This window comes from Sinocyclocheilus grahami, unplaced genomic scaffold (assembly GCF_001515645.1).
Source record: "Sinocyclocheilus grahami isolate Dianchi unplaced genomic scaffold, SAMN03320097.WGS_v1.1 scaffold1019.1, whole genome shotgun sequence".
In the NCBI taxonomy this organism is placed as follows: domain Eukaryota; kingdom Metazoa; phylum Chordata; class Actinopteri; order Cypriniformes; family Cyprinidae; genus Sinocyclocheilus; species Sinocyclocheilus grahami.
The window spans coordinates 246,989-274,267 of record NW_015506198.1 but is presented as its reverse complement, the minus strand read 5'-3'; the positions used below and the strand labels follow the sequence as shown (position 1 = coordinate 274,267).

The 27,279-nt window shown below is 36.6% G+C and overlaps 1 protein-coding gene across 1 annotated transcript in view; it reads left to right on the top strand.

Annotated features, from left to right (window-relative positions):
• Window positions 1-27,279, top strand: part of LOC107565692 (piezo-type mechanosensitive ion channel component 2-like) — a 117,281-nt gene that overhangs the window by 45,940 nt on the left and 44,062 nt on the right. The window contains exons 4-10 of the mRNA XM_016250951.1: window positions 3,924-4,097; window positions 7,591-7,750; window positions 7,813-7,852; window positions 15,535-15,748; window positions 24,332-24,500; window positions 24,756-24,940; window positions 25,630-25,798. Coding sequence (XP_016106437.1) covers window positions 3,924-4,097; window positions 7,591-7,750; window positions 7,813-7,852; window positions 15,535-15,748; window positions 24,332-24,500; window positions 24,756-24,940; window positions 25,630-25,798 — 1,111 coding nt within the window. The remainder of the gene's footprint in view (window positions 1-3,923; window positions 4,098-7,590; window positions 7,751-7,812; window positions 7,853-15,534; window positions 15,749-24,331; window positions 24,501-24,755; window positions 24,941-25,629; window positions 25,799-27,279) is intronic.

Below are 27,279 nucleotides of genomic sequence, written 5' to 3'. Positions count from 1 at the left end.
TTCAGCTGACAATTTTACCATTTGTAGAATGAATATTCTCCCTTTATCTCTGTATATTGTATTTAAGAGCAAACAGAGTAAATTATTATTACTAATATTATTATTTATTGATGGGGAGTTTCAGTGAATGTTGGAGATTACACCGTCAGACCAGTAGGTGGCAGCAAGTGACTGTTTTTTTATGAGTGAGTCATTGAATCATTAACTCAAATGATTTGTTCAAAATACTGATTCATTCAGGAAACTAACACCACTTCTGTGTTGCTTGGTGTCGCTTCGGTAATTCATAGTACATAATTATAATAAATAATTTTAAATGGTTGTCGTTGGCAGGATGAAATTAGACAAAGTACCCTAAAATATTTTTTAGGGTAAAAAGTTACTCGATTTTAACTTGTAGCATCTTTGCATGCTATTTGACCGGATATCCGGCACATAACTACATGCTGTTGTCCTATGAAGAATAAGTCGGTAATAATCTTTTTATAAACCCTACATACACGAAACTTCATTTCACGACAGACATCACCGACGGACATCGATTTTGTTGAATCTATCGTATTGACTCAAACCGCTCACTCTTTTTGAACGATTCATTAAAAGAACTAACGATACACGAGTCATTTTCTTGTGGGTCAGTCTAAAGCAGTAAGTTTATGATTCACTTAAAAGAACCGGCTCATAAGAGTCATTTGTTCGTGAATCACACTACGCTCACGCTGTTTGTTGTTTTTGTGTACAGCTCGATAAAAGTCACGTCATCTTAATATTATTTTTGGGTTATGGTGTTTTATCTTATCACATTTGATACAGATAGGCAAACTGTCATTCACAAATCAAGTAAAATATTATAGTGATTGATTGATGTTCATGACTAAAATCCAAAGAATTAACAGTACTGCGTTACAATAAAATACACCCTTACGAAAATTAACCATGGCTTTATTATAGTAAAAGTGTAGTAACCATGTTTTTTTGGCGGGTTGATTGTCATTTGTATAACCACAGTTTAAACATGACAACTCTCGGAACATTTTAGCATGGTGATGGATATGACACTGTTAATGTATTTGGTCTTGGCGGAACAGATCTGCTACGCTGCTGCTGCTGTTGGTTATTGCTGTAGTTGTAGATTATTGCTGCAAGCAAGTACAAGAGCTTGCTGCTGCCAATGTATACGGCGATACTGTGCCATGAGTATTTAAGACATACTGCTGCTGCACAAATAGCATATAAAATAACCCGTAGCAGATCTATACAGGTGGAGCTGGGGAAGGTGGAGGGTTTCAGAGAACTCTGAAAGCGCGCTGCAGGAATCTCTAGTGAATGCTAGCAGCCATATAAATGCGAGGCAGTAAGCTCATTGGCTGCATATGCAGCATGAACCAATCAGCTTGTGCCAAGTCGTTTAACTCTCTGAATATCATCGGTTACATTAACACCCGTCAGCCGGCACCATCTAGAGTTTAATGACTAAACTATATATTTTTATAAACACCATGGTTAAACTATGGTTAGTGTAGCAAAACCATGGTTAATTTGTGGTTACTGTGGTTTAATACAATTACCTTTTTTATTTATTAAATCCATGGTTAACTACAATAATCAAGTAGCACTTATATTATACTGTACATTAGAGCAAGTTGAGTTTCAGAATTTGCCATATTTTCCCAACATATATTTTACAAGATATCTTCAAAATATGTTTATTGTTGTGTTCACGCTTTTTGCACTTGGTCTATTGAAATGATCGTCTGATGAGACTCTCGAACAGCTTCTGAAAAGCGCTGGGCTTCCAGAGTTAACCTTTAAAGATCTGAAAATGAGCGCTATGGACGTGCGAGTATGAAACAAGTGGCGTTTCAGTTTTCAGCAGGGAGACGGGCCGCTCTCTGAAGTGATGTTGTCCTGAGGCTTGAATGGGTTGGTTTCATGTAAAATCTCTCTCGACTCGGGCTGAGCGCGGAAATGAGATCCAGACGGGCCAGCGCTGTGAGCGAGGATACTGGGAGTCACAGGCTTTTATTACAGAACAGAGTGTTTTTGTGTGTTTTTAAGAGGCAGCTCATTGTTGCACTAAGAGCACTCGTAAAATTCATCTTAAATCTGACCCTGGACCACAAAACCAGTCTTAAGTGATATATAATATTTATACATGAATAACTGAATAAATAAGCTTTCCATTGATGTATGGTTCGTTAGGATAGGACAATATTTGGCCGAGATGCAACTATTTGAAAATCTGGAATCTGAGGTAAATAAAAATCAAATAAAAATAAAAAATCTAAATATCTGGACCACAAGAATTATTATAAATCTAAGTTGTTTGTTTAAACTCCACAGACTAAGCTACCTTTTCATTCTGGCCCAGTTAAATACTTTTTATTAATTTTTTTTAAAAACGTTTTATTTTTTCAGATTCTATTGTATGATTTACTGCAAATTCATCATAAAAAAAAATGTGTCTAATTAACTGAGTTCCTAAAATAAAGAAATGTAATCTTTTAATCTAAAGAAAATATTGCCTGTTTTATTTTATCCCCCCATTAATGTGTCTTTAGTTTTATTTTATCTGAATTATGCGTTGTATGATTTAGTGCAAATTGACAATTGAATTGATCTCTTAAAGTGTAATCAATAGAAAATATAACAATTAATTAATATGCTACTAATTATTAATTATACTAACCATGGCTTTATTATACTAATTATTAATATTAAAAAAAAAAAATTCTTCATCCGTGTATAGAAATTAAAACATGAGTGAAGAAAGATTTTAATTTGTATAAATAATAATAATAATGAAAATAATCAGTGACTTGCGTACAGACTTCTATAGCGACACGCACCTGATTGCCTGCATGTGAAGGCTAAATATTGAACTTACTCAAGAGTTTATTATCAATATTGTGGATTTATTTTTTGCGCTTGATTATTCGGAACTCAGACCTGATGCTGAGTTTGATCAGCTCACGTATGATAAAGACCACAGCGTATTAGAAAACTGAATCCATTGATCAAACATATGCTTCTTTAATGAAGAGCCTTAATTTGAATTTCATTCTCTGATTGATATGACGTGCTGAAACAATACATAAATGTGTATTCAACTCAGCAAGGACCCTTCGTGCCAATAAGTCAAGCCTACTGTCTGCACAAATACCTAAACTAGTGGAAATTAATGTGTCCTAATTCACTTTCAAGAGATCGCTTTCTCACTTACTCTGTCTACAAATACACAGAATGTTTTAAATATAATGAGTGTGACCAGTTAATTGATCTAGGAAGAATAAACATATTTTAGTGTATTGATTTCCACTAAGTGCTTGCTTTGAATTTGATCTTCTGCCATAAAAGATCCTTCAGTTCCTATGAAAACATACATTGAGCGGATGGAGATGTTTGGGCCTCATGATGCATGATGTAGCTAAACACTGGATAACATTGCTTTAGAAAAACGAATGATGAAATAAAAGTGCAAACAGAAAAGATCAGAATCCTGCGGGTTTGGGAAGCTGCTGTAAAATAAAATAGATGAACAGGACTTCTAATGTTCATAATTGAAACAATACTGTATTTTATACACTACATTGGTATATTTCGTGTGTGAATGATTCATTAGACAAGATTTTTGTTTTTTTAAATAGTTTTACCTGAAATGTCAAATACTGACGAGACTTCTCAGACCTTTCCCAAACACATTGTACTACTTTTTGTCACATTGACTCCAGTGGAGGAAGCTGAAGAATAAAAAGGAAACTAAAAAACACAATAGGAGCCTATGAACATTTAAAATAATAGCAATAGGAAGCATTACTTTGGATTCCTTATAAAACTAAATGCAATACAGAAGTGCAAAAAGCCACACAAAATCAAATCAGCAAAACAACATCAACAACAACTGTGTGTGTATCTCGCCGCAGTGTCCGAGGTGCAGACGCCGGGAACGGCATCCGAGTGTTCATCCCGGACATCGGCATGTTCGTGGTGGGTCTGGTCACGTGGCTCCTCTGCCGCAGTCTGGAGAAACCGCTGCTGAAGGACGTGTCTCAGCACAACAGTGACTTTGAGGTGGACGATCAGGTGAGAAAACCATAGACTGTATAAAAACACTAACACTAAAGTGAGCAGTCTACCTTCTGCAGTGTTTCAGTTCTAGTATTGATGCCAAGACTGAGCGACACGGTCAAAAATGTTATCACAATATCATTCGATATCAGTATTTCTCACAATATTAATTTCATACCATTAATACAGAAGGAAATGCTTTCCACGTGTTTGTTAGTCCTCAAGAATGAATAAAAATGTAAGTTGTTTGTTGACAAATAAACTCCACAGACTAAGCTACCTTTTAATTTTGGTTAATTAGTTTTTCACCAAACTCTGTTTTCTGTTGTGTGTAATCAGGATTCAGTATGATTTGGTGAGATTAATTCATAAAATGAAACCATCATTTTAAAAATGTAAGCAAAAGAAAATATAACAATGTGCATAAATAAATGCATTTTTGTTTTTTGTCAAATAAGGTCCTGCACCACAGAACTTGCATTCTGTATAAATTAAAACATGGATGAAAGAATATCTGTGTTATATAGTACTCGATGGATTCCACATGTTTGTTGGACCACAAGAATTATTATAAATCTAAGTTGTTTGTTTAAACTCCACAGACTAAGCTACCTTTTCATTCTGGCCCAGTTAAATACTTTTTATTAATTTTTTTTAAAAACGTTTTATTTTTTCAGATTCTATTGTATGATTTACTGCAAATTCATCATAAAAAAAAATGTGTCTAATTAACTGAGTTCCTAAAATAAAGAAATGTAATCTTTTAATCTAAAGAAAATATTGCCTGTTTTATTTTATCCCCCCATTAATGTGTCTTTAGTTTTATTTTATCTGAATTATGCGTTGTATGATTTAGTGCAAATTGACAATTGAATTGATCTCTTAAAGTGTAATCAATAGAAAATATAACAATTAATTAATATGCTACTAATTATTAATTATACTAACCATGGCTTTATTATACTAATTATTAATATTAAAAAAAAAAAATTCTTCATCCGTGTATAGAAATTAAAACATGAGTGAAGAAAGATTTTAATTTGTATAAATAATAATAATAATGAAAATAATCAGTGACTTGCGTACAGACTTCTATAGCGACACGCACCTGATTGCCTGCATGTGAAGGCTAAATATTGAACTTACTCAAGAGTTTATTATCAATATTGTGGATTTATTTTTTGCGCTTGATTATTCGGAACTCAGACCTGATGCTGAGTTTGATCAGCTCACGTATGATAAAGACCACAGCGTATTAGAAAACTGAATCCATTGATCAAACATATGCTTCTTTAATGAAGAGCCTTAATTTGAATTTCATTCTCTGATTGATATGACGTGCTGAAACAATACATAAATGTGTATTCAACTCAGCAAGGACCCTTCGTGCCAATAAGTCAAGCCTACTGTCTGCACAAATACCTAAACTAGTGGAAATTAATGTGTCCTAATTCACTTTCAAGAGATCGCTTTCTCACTTACTCTGTCTACAAATACACAGAATCTTTTAAATATAATGAGTGTGACCAGTTAATTGATCTAGGAAGAATAAACATATTTTAGTGTATTGATTTCCACTAAGTGCTTGCTTTGAATTTGATCTTCTGCCATAAAAGATCCTTCAGTTCCTATGAAAACATACATTGAGCGGATGGAGATGTTCGGGCCTCATGATGCATGATGTAGCTAAACACTGGATAACATTGCTTTAGAAAAACGAATGATGAAATAAAAGTGCAAACAGAAAAGATCAGAATCCTGCGGGTTTGGGAAGCTGCTGTAAAATAAAATAGATGAACAGGACTTCTAATGTTCATAATTGAAACAATACTGTATTTTATACACTACATTGGTATATTTCGTGTGTGAATGATTCATTAGACAAGATTTTTGTTTTTTTAAATAGTTTTACCTGAAATGTCAAATACTGACGAGACTTCTCAGACCTTTCCCAAACACATTGTACTACTTTTTGTCACATTGACTCCAGTGGAGGAAGCTGAAGAATAATAAGGAAACTAAAAAACACAATAGGAGCCTATGAACATTTAAAATAATAGCAATAGGAAGCATTACTTTGGATTCCTTATAAAACTAAATGCAATACAGAAGTGCAAAAAGCCACACAAAATCAAATCAGCAAAACAACATCAACAACAACTCATTTTTCTCATTAGTTCCTCATGGAGGTTTAGAGGAAAGATCAGGGGGTGTTTGGGCATGTTGAGGAGAGGTGTTCTATTTCTAGCCTACTTTTTTTCTTCACCTGACAGTCAAAATAAGCTCCAGATACTTACTGTGTTTTCCAAAATATAAGTCAAGTTTGTTAGCATTTGAAATGTGCTGCAACTTGTATTCCAAAGTGACTTATATAGTGCAATTAAAGAAATAGTTCAGCCAAAAATGAAAAGTTGCTGAGAATGTATATCACTTTCTCAGCGATGGATGCTCTGCAGTGAATGGGTGCCGTCAGAATGAGAGTCTGATAAAAACATCACAATAATCCACAAGTAATCCACAGCACTCCAGTCCATCAGTTAACATCTGGAGAAGACAAAAGCTGAAACTAATCCAGCATTAAGACGCTTTTAACTAAAATACATTGAGTCTATAATCCATAATAACTCTTCCTCCAGTGAAAAAGTGTTCTGGTGTGAATCAGGAGAGAAATCTGCACAGATCAAGCAGCGTTTAAACGGCTCTAAACACATATGTGGCTGGATTTTGATGTGAGAGACAACAGCAGATGCACTTTTTCACTGGAGGAAGAGTTATTATGGATTATAGACTCAATGTATTTTAGTTAAAAGCGTCTTAATGCTGGATTTGTTTCAGCTTTTGTCTTCTCCAGATGTTCACTGATGGACTAGAGTGCTGTGGATTACTTGTGGATTATTGTGATGTTTTTATCAGCTGTTTGGACTCTCATTCTGACGGCACCCATTCACTGCAGAGCAAAGTTCTTAGCAATGCATATTACTAATCAAACATTAAGTTTTGATATATTTATGGTAGGAAATTTACAAAATATCTTCATGGAACATGATCTTTACTTAATATCCTAATGATTTTTGGCATAAAAGAAAAATCTATAATTTTGACCCATACAATGTATTGTTGGCTATTGCTACAAATATCCCCCAGCGACTTAACACTGCTTCTGTGCTGCAGGGACACAAATGTTTGGCTCAAGAGGAACGGACACAGTTTTAATTTACTTCTACTGTATATAATTTACCTAAACATTTATCTTGTGTAATTTTTTATGTTAAAATATTTCCTCCTATCCCAGTTTAATATACAGAGGCACCTGTAAGTAAACCATGACTTCCCAAAGAGTGTAAACACTGAGGCTCTGTGGTGCAGTCTAAACATGAGCGGTCCGTCATGTCAACTTCTGGCTCCACCGGCGGTGTGTGTGTCAACGATGGGACTGCAGGGTTACCCAAGCAATGGAGAACTGGGAGAACTTTGCACGCTCTCTTTAATAACTGTACTGTATGTGTGTGTATCTCGCCGCAGTGTCCGAGGTGCAGACGCCGGGAACGGCATCCGAGTGTTCATCCCGGACATCGGCATGTTCGTGGTGGGTCTGGTCACGTGGCTCCTCTGCCGCAGTCTGGAGAAACCGCTGCTGAAGGACGTGTCTCAGCACAACAGTGACTTTGAGGTGGACGATCAGGTGAGAAAACCATAGACTGTATAAAAACACTAACACTAAAGTGAGCAGTCTACCTTCTGCAGTGTTTCAGTTCTAGTATTGATGCCAAGACTGAGCGACACGGTCAAAAATGTTATCACAATATCATTCGATATCAGTATTTCTCACAATATTAATTTCATACCATTAATACAGAAGGAAATGCTTTCCACGTGTTTGTTAGTCCTCAAGAATGAATAAAAATGTAAGTTGTTTGTTGACAAATAAACTCCACAGACTAAGCTACCTTTTAATTTTGGTTAATTAGTTTTTCACCAAACTCTGTTTTCTGTTGTGTGTAATCAGGATTCAGTATGATTTGGTGAGATTAATTCATAAAATGAAACCATCATTTTAAAAATGTAAGCAAAAGAAAATATAACAATGTGCATAAATAAATGCATTTTTGTTTTTTGTCAAATAAGGTCCTGCACCACAGAACTTGCATTCTGTATAAATTAAAACATGGATGAAAGAATATCTGTGTTATATAGTACTCGATGGATTCCACATGTTTGTTGGACCACAAGAATTATTATAAATCTAAGTTGTTTGTTTAAACTCCACAGACTAAGCTACCTTTTCATTCTGGCCCAGTTAAATACTTTTTATTAATTTTTTTTAAAAACGTTTTATTTTTTCAGATTCTATTGTATGATTTACTGCAAATTCATCATCAAAAAAAATGTGTCTAATTAACTGAGTTCCTAAAATAAAGAAATGTAATCTTTTAATCTAAAGAAAATATTGCCTGTTTTATTTTATCCCCCCATTAATGTGTTTTTAGTTTTATTTTATCTGAATTATGCGTTGTATGATTTAGTGCAAATTGACAATTGAATTGATCTCTTAAAGTGTAATCAATAGAAAATATAACAATTAATTAATATGCTACTAATTATTAATTATACTAACCATGGCTTTATTATACTAATTATTAATATTAAAAAAAAAAAATTCTTCATCCGTGTATAGAAATTAAAACATGAGTGAAGAAAGATTTTAATTTGTATAAATAATAATAATAATGAAAATAATCAGTGACTTGCGTACAGACTTCTATAGCGACACGCACCTGATTGCCTGCATGTGAAGGCTAAATATTGAACTTACTCAAGAGTTTATTATCAATATTGTGGATTTATTTTTTGCGCTTGATTATTCGGAACTCAGACCTGATGCTGAGTTTGATCAGCTCACGTATGATAAAGACCACAGCGTATTAGAAAACTGAATCCATTGATCAAACATATGCTTCTTTAATGAAGAGCCTTAATTTGAATTTCATTCTCTGATTGATATGACGTGCTGAAACAATACATAAATGTGTATTCAACTCAGCAAGGACCCTTCGTGCCAATAAGTCAAGCCTACTGTCTGCACAAATACCTAAACTAGTGGAAATTAATGTGTCCTAATTCACTTTCAAGAGATCGCTTTCTCACTTACTCTGTCTACAAATACACAGAATGTTTTAAATATAATGAGTGTGACCAGTTAATTGATCTAGGAAGAATAAACATATTTTAGTGTATTGATTTCCACTAAGTGCTTGCTTTGAATTTGATCTTCTGCCATAAAAGATCCTTCAGTTCCTATGAAAACATACATTGAGCGGATGGAGATGTTTGGGCCTCATGATGCATGATGTAGCTAAACACTGGATAACATTGCTTTAGAAAAACGAATGATGAAATAAAAGTGCAAACAGAAAAGATCAGAATCCTGCGGGTTTGGGAAGCTGCTGTAAAATAAAATAGATGAACAGGACTTCTAATGTTCATAATTGAAACAATACTGTATTTTATACACTACATTGGTATATTTCGTGTGTGAATGATTCATTAGACAAGATTTTTGTTTTTTTAAATAGTTTTACCTGAAATGTCAAATACTGACGAGACTTCTCAGACCTTTCCCAAACACATTGTACTACTTTTTGTCACATTGACTCCAGTGGAGGAAGCTGAAGAATAAAAAGGAAACTAAAAAACACAATAGGAGCCTATGAACATTTAAAATAATAGCAATAGGAAGCATTACTTTGGATTCCTTATAAAACTAAATGCAATACAGAAGTGCAAAAAGCCACACAAAATCAAATCAGCAAAACAACATCAACAACAACTCATTTTTCTCATTAGTTCCTCATGGAGGTTTAGAGGAAAGATCAGGGGGTGTTTGGGCTTGTTGAGGAGAGGTGTTCTATTTCTAGCCTACTTTTTTTCTTCACCTGACAGTCAAAATAAGCTCCAGATACTTACTGTGTTTTCCAAAATATAAGTCAAGTTTTTTAGCATTTGAAATGTGCTGCAACTTGTATTCCAAAGTGACTTATATAGTGCAATTAAAGAAATAGTTCAGCCAAAAATGAAAAGTTGCTGAGAATGTATATCACTTTCTCAGCGATGGATGCTCTGCAGTGAATGGGTGCCGTCAGAATGAGAGTCTGATAAAAACATCACAATAATCCACAAGTAATCCACAGCACTCCAGTCCATCAGTTAACATCTGGAGAAGACAAAAGCTGAAACAAATCCAGCATTAAGACGCTTTTAACTAAAATACATTGAGTCTATAATCCATAATAACTCTTCCTCCAGTGAAAAAGTGTTATCAGCTGTTTGGACTCTCATTCTGACGGCACCCATTCACTGCAGAGCATCCATTGCTGAGACACTGATGCAATGCTACATTTCTACAAACCTGATGAAGAAACAAACTCATCCTAATCTCTGATCGTCTGAGAGTGAACAATTTTTCAGCACATTTCAGTGGAGCCTTTAAATGTTTGCTGGTTATCATAACATCGTACACTTTACATGCTGTAAGTTCAGAAAAGAAATCGTGGTCTGTCAAATGTAAGTACGATATGTAATGAATATATTGTTTACTGGCTTGGGTCTCTGTAATAAAGCACACAAGCTACTGAGTTTGGCATTGCATGAACCAGATGTATGCAACATTAATCATCAGATGAATATTTGCATTGTCACTGGACATTCAGCACCCACATGTTTCCTAATTACTCACTTTCTTAATGCCATTAACAATGCATTTGCATTCCAACACGTCTGTGTGAGTGAGTGAGTGTGTGTGTGTGTGTGTGTGCGCGAGAGTGTGTGTGTGTGTGTGTGTGTGCGCGAGAGTGTGTGTGTGTGTGTGTGTGTGCGCGAGAGTGTGTGTGTGTGTGTGTGTGTGCGCGAGAGTGTGTGTGTGTGTGTGTGTGTGCGTGTGTGTGTGTGTGTGTGTGAGATAGTGTGTGTGTGTGTGTGTGTGTGCATGTGCGTGTGCGATTGCGAGTTTGTGTGTGTGTGTGTGTGTGTGTGTGTGAGTGTGTGAGTGTGTGTGTGAGTGTGTGTGTGCGTGTATGTGTGTGAATGTGTGTGTGTGTTCAGGAGGTTCACATCTGGAAAACATTTGCTGGTGTTGTTTTTTCGGTGGCGGTGCTGAAGTTACCAACCCCCCAACCTTTTGCCTTTTTTCCCCCACACTGATTCTTTTTCTTTATATTTCACTCTCTCTCTCTCTCTCTAATCCATATTCTCTCATGAGTTTAATTCTTTTCTGGATAGGTGACATGCCATATAGATCTGTATTGATGTTTAAACAGGCGTCATTGCTCGATGGGACAGTTAGTTGTTTGTGGGTGGTAAAATGTTGGAACGCTTTCCCACATGCTCAGACCTTTATGGATCGTGACAGGCAGATAATTAAGACCACACCGGAAGTGTTTAAAGGTGTGCGGATGAAGTCAAGTTGTTTTAATATTCTTATTCTTATTACAGAAACCAAGAAAAACAACTAGCAGTAGCTCTTCCAAGAAAAACAGGCCAGCATGTCAATAAGACAGTAACAGCTGAGCATACGACACCACAATGAACGAGAAATACAAGAATTACTGATAGTGTTTGACTCGTGATGGACAATAGCTGATGAACTGAGAAATCAAAATCCCCTTTTTAATTATTTTTAATGAAGATCCAGATCGTGTCCTTTGTTCACTTCATTTTACTGTGGATTCATTTACAAACAAGATTTGTAAAGCAGGATTTTCAGAAAGACTGAAACTAAAAGACGATGCTGTGCAAAACAGGACAGAAAATAGCCTCATACTTCTGAATTGTGATGTTGTTTGATGTAAAAATCTTCATTGTGTTATAAGTGGACCTCAGAGAACAGTATAAAGTAATTAAAAAGAGTTTATGACACCTTTAATGAAGACAAATGTGAAGTATAAAATTAGTTTGATAGTATGCAAGCTTTTTATGTAATATTTTGTGTACAGTATATACAGAGAGATTCAAACCACATTAGCAATCCAGTCCATGTCTTGTGAAGAAACAAATCCATCAAGAACAGGTGCTTCCAGCTAAAATACGAGTCCAAACACAAACCCTTTTACAAAGCCTCATCTTCTCATCAAGAGTGACTTGTTCTGTCAGTAAGGATGATCAGCTAGAGATATTAAAGTCACATGGTTTTCTGAAGTTCTACCAGAAGGCTGTTTTTGTGTGGATTTGCCCATTAAGATGAGCTCTTTAGTGGAAGTGCACAGAGTACTCATTCTCTGTGGTGATATGGTAAATATAGTCGAGGGAAACGCTGTCGATTTTGTTGTTTTCACAGCGAAGCGAGGCTCGTTCAAATAAACAGCTGATTTTGCTCAGCGGGACTTGTATTATTTCAATCTGGGTAGCACAGAGAGCAGCCTAGCGTTTAGAGAAGCTAGCAAAGACCCAGCTAACAGGAGCGTTCTCAGAACGGCAGCTAACGCAAACAAACGTTCTTCCAGTAACGTTAATAGAACGTTAATGTTAGAGAGTTATCTGGTCTTTCAGAAACATTATGTATACATCATTCATAGAACGTTTTTCTGAAACATTTTAGTTGGATGCTTGTCTGCGTTTTTTAAAACATTAATACTTTCTAGTTTCAGATGGTTCCGAGAATATTCAAAACGAACTTTCCTCATAATGTTTGCAAAATTATAAAATGGAATGTCTTGGTCCACATGACCAAGAAACGGTTCAGCGAACATTCAGAAATGTTATCAAACCGTTCTTAGAACATATTTATGTTAGCTGCGCTGACGTCAACAAGCCTCTTTTTGATTTGATCAGCAGTGTTAATTTAGTTTTCGAATAATTTTCATCATAATTGTCGTCAACTACATTTTTTTCTTCGCGACGATAACTAAAACTAAAACTCTTTTTGAATGACAAAAATTATGACGTAAATCTATTGACATTTTCGTCACCAAATAAAAACGAGACAAAAATGTTAGGGAGGGACGATTTGGGAAGAGATTCATTCAGAAGGAATCTGCTGCGTGGCTCTGAGGTTATGCGTACATATGAACCGGCGGGACAGCTAACATACACTTGCTGCACGTCGCATTAAACGTTCAAAAAATGTCAATATGTGGGAGTAAGAGAAGAGCAGACATATGGATAAATCTGACGATGCAAGAGAGAGCTCAGTTCAGTCTGGTTTTCTGAGCGCAGACACTGAAGCACACACACAGAAAGCGCCTCTCACAGCGCGTGAGTACTCTCTCGCGTCACATGAACGGAGAATTACACACAAAATGATGTCGGATTGTCCGTTTTGACGAGTATTCAAGTAAACGCAGTTGATTAAGTCTTAAGTGAATGTAAACAGCAGGGAGAACGTGTATCAGTACATTGCATCCATTGCAGCTGTGCGTTCGGTTTTAAAGGGACAGCAGCCTAATTTAGTTGCTATTGTCCGAGTCATTGATATTAATCAAGCAACAACAGAAAGATAGAAAATCACGCACTGCTCTTGACTGAACAACTTTAGTAGCCTTAAAGATTCATCTAAATTTATTTATAGTAATGTCTGCTTGAAAGAATGAAGAATACGGTAAACAAGTTGCTATAAAGAATGCATAATTAGCCTATATAACCATTGGTATTTCATTAAAAAGTAGACCATGTTCTTGTTCTTTATGAGAAGTGGTTTTATTTAATTTTAACATAAAGGCATGTTGTGTGTCACCGCAGTTAAATCGGTGTCTATCATGATAAAACCTTAATATCAAATCTATATAATGAGTTTGGACATTTTTAAGAAATGCTTAATAAATGCATTACACTGTAACTAAACCCATTAGATTGTAGCCGACTAAATTTACTGTAATTTAGTCGACTACAATCTTATGATATTTAGTCGACTAAAACTAAAAACAATTCAGATGACTAAAATATGACTAAAACTAAATCAAAATATGCTGTCAAAATTAACACTGACCTCCAGACAACGTCCGAAACACTACTAACTTTCAGACTCAATTCCTCACATGCAGCCAACTTTATATAATGTAAAGTTTTGTTAATCCTTCACAAATCTGTCTTGAAGAACTGTGTTTTTTCTGTGAGCGGATCTTTCATGTGGCATCATTTGGTCTGCCAATCGTTCACCAATCCTCACCTTCCCCAAAGAATTGGGTCAGATTTAATATAACAAAATAAGGCTCCATTGAATTTCTGGTTTTGAGTATCACTCACCGACCCAAAAAATGTTTATCTGAACCTGACGGATGTTGTCTTTGAAACTGAAGTCTATTCTGATGGTAAGAATTGAGTTTTGCTGAGTTATGGGTTTGAATTTGATTAAATCTGTGCCGGGGAGAACCGGAGACTCACTTTAACTCCTCTGGTCTTCATCAGAGAGACCAGATTCATCTTACAACAGATCAAACAGAAAGAAGCAATGTTTTGAACATTCTAATAAATTTGACTGTGATATTTGCCAAGTCAGAATTTATTTATGTATTTATTTATTTAAGAGGCTTGTAGTTGTTACTTTTCTAAACAATCACACTTAAAATTTTCTTCCTGTAACCCACAACAACTTGTAGTTTTCACAGGCAAAAACCACTCATGTTTTCTTCTGAAAAGTCTAGTTTGTCTTTGCTGCCAAGGAATAATAAAGACCTTTTCCTTCATATTTCCTTTGATAAACACTTAAAAAACACTTTAGAGATTGTAGACAGACGCGACGGGATTTGATCAAACTTTTAGTGAAGTTTAATGTATCTTTCTGTGGTAGAATGCATACGTTTTCTGTTTTTCGGGTTTTGTTTTCCTTGTGCCTACTACAATGGTAAAGTTATGAAAGTGATGTAATATGACACCAGAGAGATAACAGTGAACATGTAAGTACACCTGGGAATTTTAATCAGCGGTCTGCTTCATAACACAGACAGGTACAACAATATCTCAATAATGTGGCACTTGGACATTTCTGGCCAATCAAAGCATTTCAGAAATGCCAAATCTTCTGTGAATAATATATAGGACCACTCGAAAGTTTGGGGTCAGTAATATGGAATTATTATTGTTTTAGTAAGTCTCTTCTGCTCATCAAGGTTGCATTTATGTGATCAAAAATACAGTAAAAACTGTAATATTGTGAAATATTATTCTAGTTTAGAATAAGTGTTTTGTGTGTGAATCTGTGTTAAACTGTAATGTATTTCTTGACGGCACCCATTCACTGCAGAGCATCCATTGCTGAGACACTGATGTAAAAGTTTTCAGCAAATTTTCATTTTTGGGGAAACTCTTCCTTTCAGCGCAAAAAATCTAGTAATTTAAATAGGAATCCACATAATTGGGAGTTTTGAATAAGGGAGAAAGATCTTTTGCACACAGATTGTGCCTAAATTCCACTGCACCTTTAGTATTGGCTCTGGAAATGACTTTTCTCAGCCTTCTCTCAATGTGTCCTTGTTCCAGGTATGATGTTGCCTTCTCTGACCTCCACTGTGTATTTCTTCACCTTCCTGGGCCTGTGCACCTGGTGGTCTTTCTGCCGCACGTTCGACCCGCTGCTCTTCAGCTGTCTGTGTGTCCTGATGGCCATCTTCAGCGCCGGACACCTCATCATGCTCTACCTCTACCAGTTCCAGTTCTTCCAGGAGGCCGTTCCGCCCGGAAACATTTACGCCAGGTGAGACAACACTGCCTGTTACCTGTCAAAGAGCTGGATTTAATGGGACATGAACGCTGGTGTGGTTTGAGCCCTAAATGTATTCAGGATCAATCCTGTAGACGCGTCCCCACCCTTTTTTAAAGCACCAATGCTTAACTTGTTCAGATTTGCTGCAGTATGCAGGACTTCAGCTGAATGCTTTGATTTATGCTGTTGCTCGTTTTGCACATAAAAGGTTTACATCCCGACCGCAAGCTTAAACCGATGCAGCATGAGTCGGCTGTTTCTCGATGCATCCCCTTACTGTGACCAATGAGATTACGGTGCTGCTTGAAAATCAAACACAAAAGGAGAATTGAATTAGAACGATCCTCCGAGCGGGAATCCTGCATGTGCCTGCGAGTGTCTGGTGGCCGAGGAGCTCAATCACGCTGATTTAGCAAACTACCCTGTTGTGTTATGTGGCTTTAGAGCGGCGGGGGTCCGGTGTCAACCTGAACGAGCCGGTATGAACTGAAATCATGTGTGCTTATCTTGTCAAGCTGCTTCATGATTAAAGGCTGAACCTAATTGAAATGTACAGGGAATATCTTCTAGAGCAGGGGTTTTCAAACTATGGGGTCTGTGGGATTATGTATCTGTCTGAGATTTTTCTTTCAAATTAACGTTTCACCTATGAAAATATCATTGGACATTATTTAAAATAAGGCATTCAATAACTGACTGATAACCTTTTAATTGCTCAAAAAAAAAAATATATATATATATATATATATATATATACTTTTTAAATTTTTTTAAGTAAATAATGAGATTACTCATAATTATTTTATTATTTTAATCATGATTATTTGATTCTATAAGTCATAGATTTTAAATAAGTTTTTTTTTTTTTTATTAAATTTTTTTAAATAAAAAACTATTTAAATCAAAAAACAAAATGTGTTATTATTATTACATATGATGAAGAAATACATAAAGTCCTAAAAAATAAATTAATAAAATGTAAAAGCACAGTAATAATAATAATAATAATAAAAGGAGATTAATCAGCCATGGTTTTTATGAAATAAAGGAAACAAATACATGTATGTTATTATTAGTATTAGATATGATGAAATAAAAACTCCTGAAAATATTGCAATTGTTATTGTGAATATATTTTTAAATATTTTTAAAATGTAAACAATCATTTTGCAAACATATTGTCTTTATAATTTCATGCATTGTTTTTCTCACATGCTATAAATGGGCCTGTACACAAAGAAATATATACCTTTACACATAAAATACATGCTTTATTTATTTATTTATTTTGCAGGAGATCATATTTAAGGATCATTGGCATCAAAACGTTTGAAAACCCCTGTTCTAGAGGAAGGATGAATGATATTAATCACAGTTAGTTTGAGTTTTTGAGGGCTACTGTGGGCCGGGTGAAGAGTTATTTGTGCATATCCAGAAAGGCTGAAAAAGTTTGAGCCCCAGAGACTTTCACTCTTTTTTTGAGGAGCTCATTTCTGTTTGATAGCATGTGAAAAACTGGATAGAAATCAGCCATTAAAAGCCTCTGCGGCCTGTTCAGCTCGTCATTTAAATCATTTGAGCTCGACAGCGGTGCTCTCCTTAAGCTTTCGGTTTGCATCTCAAACCAAGAACGACCTACAAGCCGACACCGCCAGGCTCTATTTCCAGAAGTTTGATTTAAAGAGATCTCAATATTCAGTTTGCTTTCAGAGATCTGGATTTAGTCCTGTGTGTTTTCTGTGGCGTCTGCCCAGCGTTTCGCTCCAGGAAAGAGCTCGCGACTGAGTAAAGTGCAGCCCAAACTCCACACTAATGAACTTTTATTTGACTAAGTCTTCAGGTTTGTGGGATGTGAGCTGTTTGTTAAGCTGTAAGTTTTCAGATCTAATGGTCCATCTGATTTGACTCCATGCTCGTTCATTTCATAATCATTTGCTCACTTTCATGCTGTTTCAAACATGTTTGACTTTCCTTCTGTGGCGATAATGTAATGAGTATCTGGTTGGGTGAATTCAATTCAACTGACGTTCAGCATGATTGACTTTAATGCTTAAAGGGGTCATATGATGTTGCTAAAACGAACAGTATTTTGTGTATTTGGTGTAATGAAATGTTTTTAAGGTTCAAAAAACACATTATTTTCCACATACTGTACATTATTGTTTCTCCTCTATGCCCCGCCTTTCTGAAACTCATCGGTCTGAAAAGCGAGGTGTGCTGTGATTGGCCAGCTATCCAGTGCGTTGTGATTGGCCGAATACCTCAAGCGTGTGACGGAAATGTTACGCCCCTCACCATACTGTGATGCCCTGTCCGGCCGGAGCGACGAGACAAAAACATTAAAACCCATTATAAACGAGGCATTCGTTGCATCCAGTGGGGACATAATTACTGATTATAATGACTTATACTGTCTTTTTACGCGTTGCGTTTCATTGCATCGCGCCGCGTAAACATAAAACCATGTCTGCATTTGTGATCGGAGAAATGACAAACAACAAGCGCTACTCTACACTGCTCAAAACTCACGTTTGATTCATCAGTGGCAAATTCTTTAAATATAAAAAACGTACTTACAGTCTGTGAGTCAGAACAGCCGGCATTGTAGTCTACTCTCCCAGGATCACGACACAGTCCTCCATAAAATGTGCTGCACACATCTGAATATTTGGGTTGAAGTGTTCTGGAACAGTGTTGTAAATACAACTTAACCACTGATTTCTAGTCGTGTCCTCTTTTGGAAGACCAAACAAAGTAGTTTCGCTTTCACAACGAAACACACAGCGTCTTCACGACATGGTGGCGGCGGCGGCAACAATACTACAGCGAGAATAAAAGTTACGCCTTCTTTCTTTGCGTGAACATTCGGGCGGCGTTATGCAAATCTTCCCACATAGTGAGGTAGACATGTGGGGGCGTGTTAGAACGAGGCGAGCCTTTGGATTTGAGACTTTAGTCTTTGCAACTCTAGGGATCTTATCTATTCACGAACAGCTTGTAACACTCCAAAGAGAAAGGAACAACTGAAATCGCATCATATGACCCCTTTAATAAAACATCCGAGAGTGTCAGCAAAATAAATTACACTTGTGATCATTTCCCAAGTGCTCAGATTGGTTTTCGGTATTATACAGTAGTTAACTAAAACTATAACAAAATACAGAAACTTGTTGAAATTAAAATAAACTGAAATAAAATTAAATAGTTAAAAGAAACTTTTAAACATATTGTATTTCAGCTAGTTGCCAAGGAATTAGCATTTATCATTTTCATTTAGTTTAACTTAAAACTAATATAGTACTAAAATAACTCAAACGTTAACTGTAATAAAAATAATAGACACATTTAAAAAAAACGAATAAAAATGAAAGCAAAAAAAAAGAAAAACACAACAAATGTACTAAAAATGTAACTAAAATTAAAATGTAAATATAAAAATCTAGGATTAATTCAGAAAATGAATAAAAACTATAATAGTATCTCAATGATACTAAAATATTCAAAAACAAAATTTTTCTTGAATTAAGAAAATTTTTTAAATAGTTTTCTTAATTATTTTTCTTAAAAGATCTTTACATATATATATATAATTTAGTATGGTAGATGAGTTTCGATAAACTAACATATTCTTGACCGATTGTGTTTATTATAATGGATTTCCTCACTTTCATAAGCATTAGGCGTTGCAGTAAAGGCTCGTGGACCTGTCGCCATCTGAACAGTGTTTGGGCTGTGATTATGGGCTGTAATGACCCACAGGCAGATCCTTAAAGCTAGATGCTTAGAGATGAAAAGCGAAGCCACTGAGACGCTGGTTTCATTGAGAGTCCAGGTGTTTGTCATCAGGACAGGACGGCTCCTGGCCTCGCTTACGTTACACAGCTGCTTTCAGGGAGAGAAGGAGAACAAACAATCAAGCGTGACTCTAAAGAGCCTTAGATGTGATTCTTCTGGATGACGTCTCGGTTGTCTCCTGCGGCATCAGCGGCTGCTCTGTATCACGGTTCGTGCGCTAGTGTTCCCCTCCGGCGGCAGCAGCGAGTCTTCAGGACTCACACCAGCAGCGGATACAGGGCTAATTACTGAGCAACTGGTGCGTCTCGTTAAAAACGTGTTGCAAACATCACCCCAAACGCTTAACCGATGCCAACAACATACTAACTCCAGAAAACAGCTCTCCTGGTCCCGCGTCGACTGTTTGTTTGGGTTCTCTCTATTAAGCAAATAAATGTATGCTATTACTAGGGCTGCAAAAAGGTGGAACATTTCCAGGATTTTTTGGAATATTTCAGGGATTTTTGGAAAGTTTCTGGAAATTTACTGGAAATTGTCCACCCCTTTGCAACCCTAGTTATTATTATTACATATAATTAAATAAATAGTTTTTAACGTTATGAAATAAATTTTTTATAAATGTTTATTATTGTTATTATTATTATTATTATTATTATTATTGCATGTAAATTAAATAAATAATTTCCTAAAAAATAAATGTATATAATATAACAGCAAAATAATACTAATACTACTACTAATAATAATAATAATTATTATTATTATTACGAGCGTGCAAAGAAAGCGAAAACGTGAGCATAGGAATGTGCTTGACTAAACCCCTTCATTCAGCCACAGAGAGCTAAGTGGTTTTTACAGGATTTAGCGGCTTCTTCCTCAAACAAAACCCGAGAAACACCCTATTAGAAAACCATTAGCCTCTGAGACGAAAAACAAAGAGCTTCTCTCTCTGACGATCACAGACACAGCACAATCAGAACCAGCTCTGTGGTGAAGACGCGCTTTTGATCGCACACTGGCCGAGCTCTAAATGTGTGGAAATGCCAGAGAAGACTGTTTTGGGTAGAAAAAATGCTAATTTAGCAAACCCAGAGATTAAAAGCAAATGCTTTTCTGTTGGTTTGTCTGTTGGGTGCTGGACGTATTTCTCAGACGCTGTTGTTTATAGCTGAAAATACTCAATGCATGTGTCATATTTCCCACCGTTCAGAAGTTTAAGGTCGTTTTTTGAAAGAAATTAATGCTTTTTCAGCAAGTATGTGTTAAATTGATCGAAAGTGACAGTAAAGGCATTTATAATGTGACAAAAGTTATTATTCTATTTCAAATAAATGCTGTTCTGCTGAACTTTCTATTAATCAGAGAATCCATGTATCACGGTTTCCACAAAAATATTGTGCAGCGCAACTGTTTTCAACATTGATAATAATCAGAAATGTTTCTCGAGCAGCAGATCAGCATATTATACTGATTTCTGAAGATCATGTGACACTGAAGACTGGAGGAATGATGCTGAAAATACAGCTGCGCATCACAGAAATATATTACAGCTTAACAGAGATTCACATAGAAAACAGATATTCTAAATTAGAATAATATTTCGCAATTTTACTGTATTTTTAATCAAATTAATGCAGCCTGGTGAACAGAAGAGACGTCTTTCAGAAACAAAAATCTTACCAAACTTTTGAACAGTAGTGTACCAGCGTTGCCTAAACTTCTTTGGAAAAAAAATTAGATGTAAATGAGACAATAACTGACATACAGTAAGAGTATATAAAGTGACGTTTGTCTCTGCATCTGTCTGGATACGTGGTTATTTTCAGCCGTGGCATTAGGACTTGGGCGTCACGCTCTGGGTTTGGATGAATCACGAAAGGGCAAATATTCTGACTTCATATTTTCTCGATGCCATGAAGCAGCAGCAAAAAGAACATCTGGCAACCCACAATGATTTTACTAACAGCACCGAAACTATAAAAACCAAGGAGCATGCGTTTGTCACCTAATACGCCTTCAGGGTTTCGGCTGCGAGACGTTACCATGTTTCTTGATTTCATCAGCTGAATGTGAAATATATCGCATCCAGGTTGCATTCAAAAGCCACGAGTTCGTTCTGAACAGACATGACAGTGAAATGGAAATGAGCTGCATGTCGTGGGCTGAACTTCTGATTTCCTTTTACTCTGTTAGTTTTATACCTTTACCACATTTATACCCTGGTAAAAAAGCATAAGCTGTTATTTTTGTTCCTTAGGCGTCCAATTTTGGTTCCACTGAAAAAGAAAAAGAAAACAAATAGGGGGAAATAAACACAAGCTTAACTTTGGGAAGTCTGAAGTGAATTAGCAGCTCTTCTCTTACAGTCTTTATGATTTGGTGATAAACTTAGTTTTCCTTCCCACATCATTCCAGTTTTATATTGTTCACATCTTTTATGTGGATTTTTATTATTATTTTAAAATGTGCACTAAACCTTACAAAAATATGCTATTACTATGTAAAACAACGTCATTGTTTGAAGTGCCTTTGAGCACCATATAAATACAGTAGTGTGTGTGTGTGTGTGTGTGTGTGTGTGTGTGTGCGCGCGTGAGTGTGTGTGTGTGTGTGTGTGTGTGCGTGCGTGCGTGTGTGTGTGTGTGTGTGTGTGTGTGAGCGTGCGTGCGTGTGAGTGTGTGTGTGTGTGTGTGTGTGTGCGTGCGTGCGTGTGTGTGTGTGTGTGTGTGTGTGTGAGCGTGCGTGCGTGTGAGTGTGTGTGTGTGTGTGTGTGTGTGCGTGCGTGCGTGTGTGTGTGTGTGTGTGTGTGTGTGAGCGTGCGTGCGTGTGAGTGTGTGTGTGTGTGTGTGTGTGTGCGTGCGTGCGTGTGTGTGTGTGTGTGTGTGTGTGTGAGCGTGCGTGCGTGTGAGTGTGTGTGTGTGTGTGTGTGTGTGCGTGCGTGCGTGTGTGTGTGTGTGTGTGTGTGTGTGAGCGTGCGTGCGTGTGAGTGTGTGTGTGTGTGTGTGTGTGTGCGTGCGTGCGTGTGTGTGTGTGTGTGTGTGTGTGTGAGCGTGCGTGCGTGTGAGTGTGTGTGTGTGTGTGTGTGTGTGCGTGCGTGCGTGTGTGTGTGTGTGTGTGTGTGTGTGAGCGTGCGTGCGTGTGAGTGTGTGTGTGTGTGTGTGTGTGTGCGTGCGTGCGTGTGTGTGTGTGTGTGTGTGTGTGTGAGCGTGCGTGCGTGTGAGTGTGTGTGTGTGTGTGTGTGTGTGTCTGTGTGAGCGTGCGTGCGTGCGTGTGTTTGTGTGTGTGAGTGTGTGTGTGAGTGTGCGTGCTTGCGAGCGTGCGTGCGTGTGTGTGTGTGAGCGTGCGTGCGTGCGAGTGTGTGTGTGTGTGTGCGTGCGTGTGTTTGTGTGTGTGAGTGTGTGAGTATGTGTGTGTGTGAGCGTGCGTGCGTGCGAGTGTGTGTGTGTGTGTGCGTGCGTGTGTTTGTGTGTGTGAGTGTGTGAGTATGTGTGTGTGTGAGCGTGCGTGCGTGCGAGTGTGTGTGTGTGTGTGCGTGCGTGTGTTTGTGTGTGTGAGTGTGTGAGTATGTGTGTGTGTGAGCGTGCGTGCGTGCGAGTGTGTGTGTGTGTGTGCGTGCGTGTGTTTGTGTGTGTGAGTGTGTGAGTATGTGTGTGTGTGAGCGTGAGTGTGTGTGTGTGTGTGTATGTATATATATATATATATATATATACAAAGCTAGGTAGATTACTTATAAATTGAATCAATTACTGATTCCAAATTACATGACAAAACTTGTAGTCAGTAACGTAATCCATTACATTACACATTTTAGGTAATATAATCAGGCTACTGTTTGATTACTTTTAGATTACTTTTGACCTAACTCGTTTATCACATTGATTTAAATAGGCTAATCTTGTACCATATTGATATAAAAATGCAAAGAAAAATTAAATATATTCCATTTGTTATTATTGACAACATATAAAGTGCATTTAACATACATTACGTCAAGGTTTCCCAAACTGGGATTTTTGAAGGAACTGCAGGGGGTTCGTGAATTTAATGAAAAGCAAATAATTAATTAAATCATAAACATTTTATATTAAAATAAATTATTTTAAAACGACAACAATGAAAATAAAACACTTACTAAAAATATTAAAAGATATTTTTATTAATTTGTGTGTCATGTGACCATTAACCAATGTCAGAGAACGTCAACATGCAAATGTGTTACTTAAAAAAGAGGTTCAGATGACAAAAAAAAGTTTGGGAATGCTTGCATAAATAATAAATAACGTGAATTTGTGCATTTTAATGTGTTTGAAAGACAAAAGCCTCCCAGAGACATAGTAATGCATGGTTAAATAACCTAATAATTCAAATAAAAATGAATGTGTTCATCAGTAGTTGATGCAAACGCTGAGAAAACACTTTTTAAAATTGAAATGAGTTTTGTAAATCCAGTGGTGAAATGCTGTGTGGCCTCTCAGTTTTCTGTGTAATTATAGCCAGCTGAATGTGTCTTTGTGTGAATAATTATATTTTAGAAAGGAACATTTAAAAGATAAAAAAAAAAGAATTAGGGAGAATCAATAAATGTATTAATATATTAATCAATTCATTTATTGCTACTGTGTTCATATGTATACTCAATAAAAAGGTAACTAGTCTGATTTCGAGTATTTTAAAATGTAATTTAATCTATTTGCGAGTACTTGATTTTTGGAGTCTGATTACGTAATCCAGATTACACCATGCATATGAATACTATTTGTCTCATGTTCTCCTCCTCAGTCTGTTTGGCATCTCTCCTGTGGTTCAGACGGACTGCTCTCACACCTGGATGTTCAGAGTCAACCCTGATCTGGAGTGGCACCACTTTGTCAATCCCATCATGCTCTTGGTGCTGTATTACACTCTGGCCACGCTCATCCGCCTGTGGCTGCAGGAGTCAGAAGACATGGTCAGACTACAGCCTTCCTGTTCATATGATCACAAAAGTCAAATAAGATTTCAACACCGAACATCTACATGTTTTTGTGAAGTTGTTATACTCCGTGAGCCTCTGTGATTAAGTGTTAGTCCAATGTGATGACATTAAATAGCATTTTCAGGGGAAAAAAAATGAGCACAACATGAGAGTTTAAGAATTCCTTGTTTTAAACCAGTAGCCAGACGATATATATGGGATGTATTTGTGATTGTGGTTCATCGGCAGGTCAGAGAGAAAGAGGGAGAGACTGAGGAACGAGAGGAACCAGAATCTCCTGAAAGCAATATGGCTGATTACACTGCAGAGAAGAAGAGGCAGCTGTGGCGAATGGCTCATTATCGCACAGATGAGAGACATGTAGGAGCTCCATTTCACTCTTTAGTGATGCACAGATACAGTGGTGTGAAAAAGTGTTGGCCCCTTCCTGATTTCTTATTTTTTTGCATGTTTGTCACACTTTAATGTTTCAGATCATCAAACAAATTTAAATATTAGTCAAAGATAACAAGTGAACACAACATGCAGTTTTTAAATTTACTTAAAAAAGAGGTTCAGATGACAAAAAAAAGTTTGGGAATGCTTGCATAAATAATAAATAACGTGAATTTGTGCATTTTAATGTGTTTGAAAGACAAAAGCCTCCCAGAGACATAGTAATGCATGGTTAAATAACCTAATAATTCAAATAAAAATGAATGTGTTCATCAGTAGTTGATGCAAACGCTGAGAAAACACTTTTTAAAATTGAAATGAGTTTTGTAAATCCAGTGGTGAAATGCTGTGTGGCCTCTCAGTTTTCTGTGTAATTATAGCCAGCTGAATGTGTCTTTGTGTGAATAATTATATTTTAGAAAGGAACATTTAAAAGATAAAAAAAAAAAGAATTAGGGAGAATCAATAAATGTATTAATATATTAATCAATTCATTTATTGCTACTGTGTTCATATGTATACTCAATAAAAAGGTAACTAGTCTGATTTCGAGTATTTTAAAATGTAATTTAATCTATTTGCAAGTACTTGATTTTTGGAGTCTGATTACGTAATCCAGATTACACCATGCATATGAATGCTATTTGTCTCATGTTCTCCTCCTCAGTCTGTTTGGCATCTCTCCTGTGGTTCAGACGGACTGCTCTCACACCTGGATGTTCAGAGTCAACCCTGATCTGGAGTGGCACCACTTTGTCAATCCCATCATGCTCTTGGTGCTGTATTACACTCTGGCCACGCTCATCCGCCTGTGGCTGCAGGAGTCAGAAGACATGGTCAGACTTCAGTCGTATCTGTTTATTTGATTTGATCTAGTCCTCATATATATATATGAAGAGTTTGTTTCCAAAATGCTATAAATCCATTTGGATTAATTTGAGTAAAAATGTGTTTTCTTTACCAAGAAAGTGGCGAGATGAAAAACACTATTTTCTGTTTCTAACTTTCACATAGCATCTTTAGGTTATAATAACATTACAAATTTAAATCCAGATTTAGATTTTCAAAGATTTATTATAAAAACACATTTTTTCCCCCCAAAATGCAATAAATCCATTGAATCAATATAGAAGTTATTTTTCATATTGAAACTGTTGAAAATACACAACATAGTAAGTTGTTCCACATCTGACAGCCTCTGAACTTGGTCAGTACTAATCTCTTATATGCAGGCACTGGACTAGAAATACATTCAATCAGTCATCGCTCCCACAATGAATTCAACGGGTCATCTTGTTAATTGTTTTCTTTACCAAGAAAGTGGCGAGATGAAAAACACTATTTTCTGTTTCTAACTTTCACATAGCATCTTTAGGTTATAATAACATTACAAATTTAAATCCAGATTTAGATTTTCAAAGATTTATTATAAAAACACATTTTTTTCCCCCCAAAATGCAATAAATCCATTGAATCAATATAAAAGTTATTTTTCATATTGAAACTGTTGAAAATACACAACATAGTAAGTTGTTCCACATCTGACAGCCTCTGAACTTGGTCAGTACTAATCTCTTATATGCAGGCACTGGACTAGAAATACATTCAATCAGTCATCGCTCCCACAATGAATTCAACGGGTCATCTTGTTAATGCTATAAATTAATTACAACAATAAAAGAACATTTCATCATGAACAACAAAATCACATTAAACCACAGAAATTCCAAAATGACATTTCAACTTCCAAAAGTGCATTCATCTTTGCCATGTTACATTCATTTAGTTGACTAGTGCTATATGCTGTATATGACGGCCAGCCGCCATATCACCCTGTAGCCCAAGACTGGTTGCCCACTGAAGCTAAGCAGGGCTGAGCCTGGTCAGTACCTGGATGGGAGACCTCCTGGGAAAACTAGGTTGCTGCTGGAAGAAGTGTTAGTGAGGCCAGCAGGGGGTGCTCACCCTGTGGTCTGTGTGGGTCCTAATGCCCCAGTGTAGTGATGGGGACACTATACTGTCAACAAGCACCGTCCTTCGGATGAGACGTTAAACCGAGGTCCTGACTCTCTGTGGTCATTAAAAATCCCAGGATGTCTTTCGAAAAGTGTAGAGGTGTGACCTCGGCATCCTGGCCAAATTTGCCCATTGGCCTCTGATCATCATGGCCTCCTAACAATCCTCATATCTGCTGATTGGCTTCATCACTCTGTCTCCTCTACACCAATAAGCTGGTGTGTGGTGCGCTGTGATTGGTTGTTACTGTTTACAGTGCATGGAATGGTGCGCTGTGATTGGTTGTTACTGTTTACAGTGC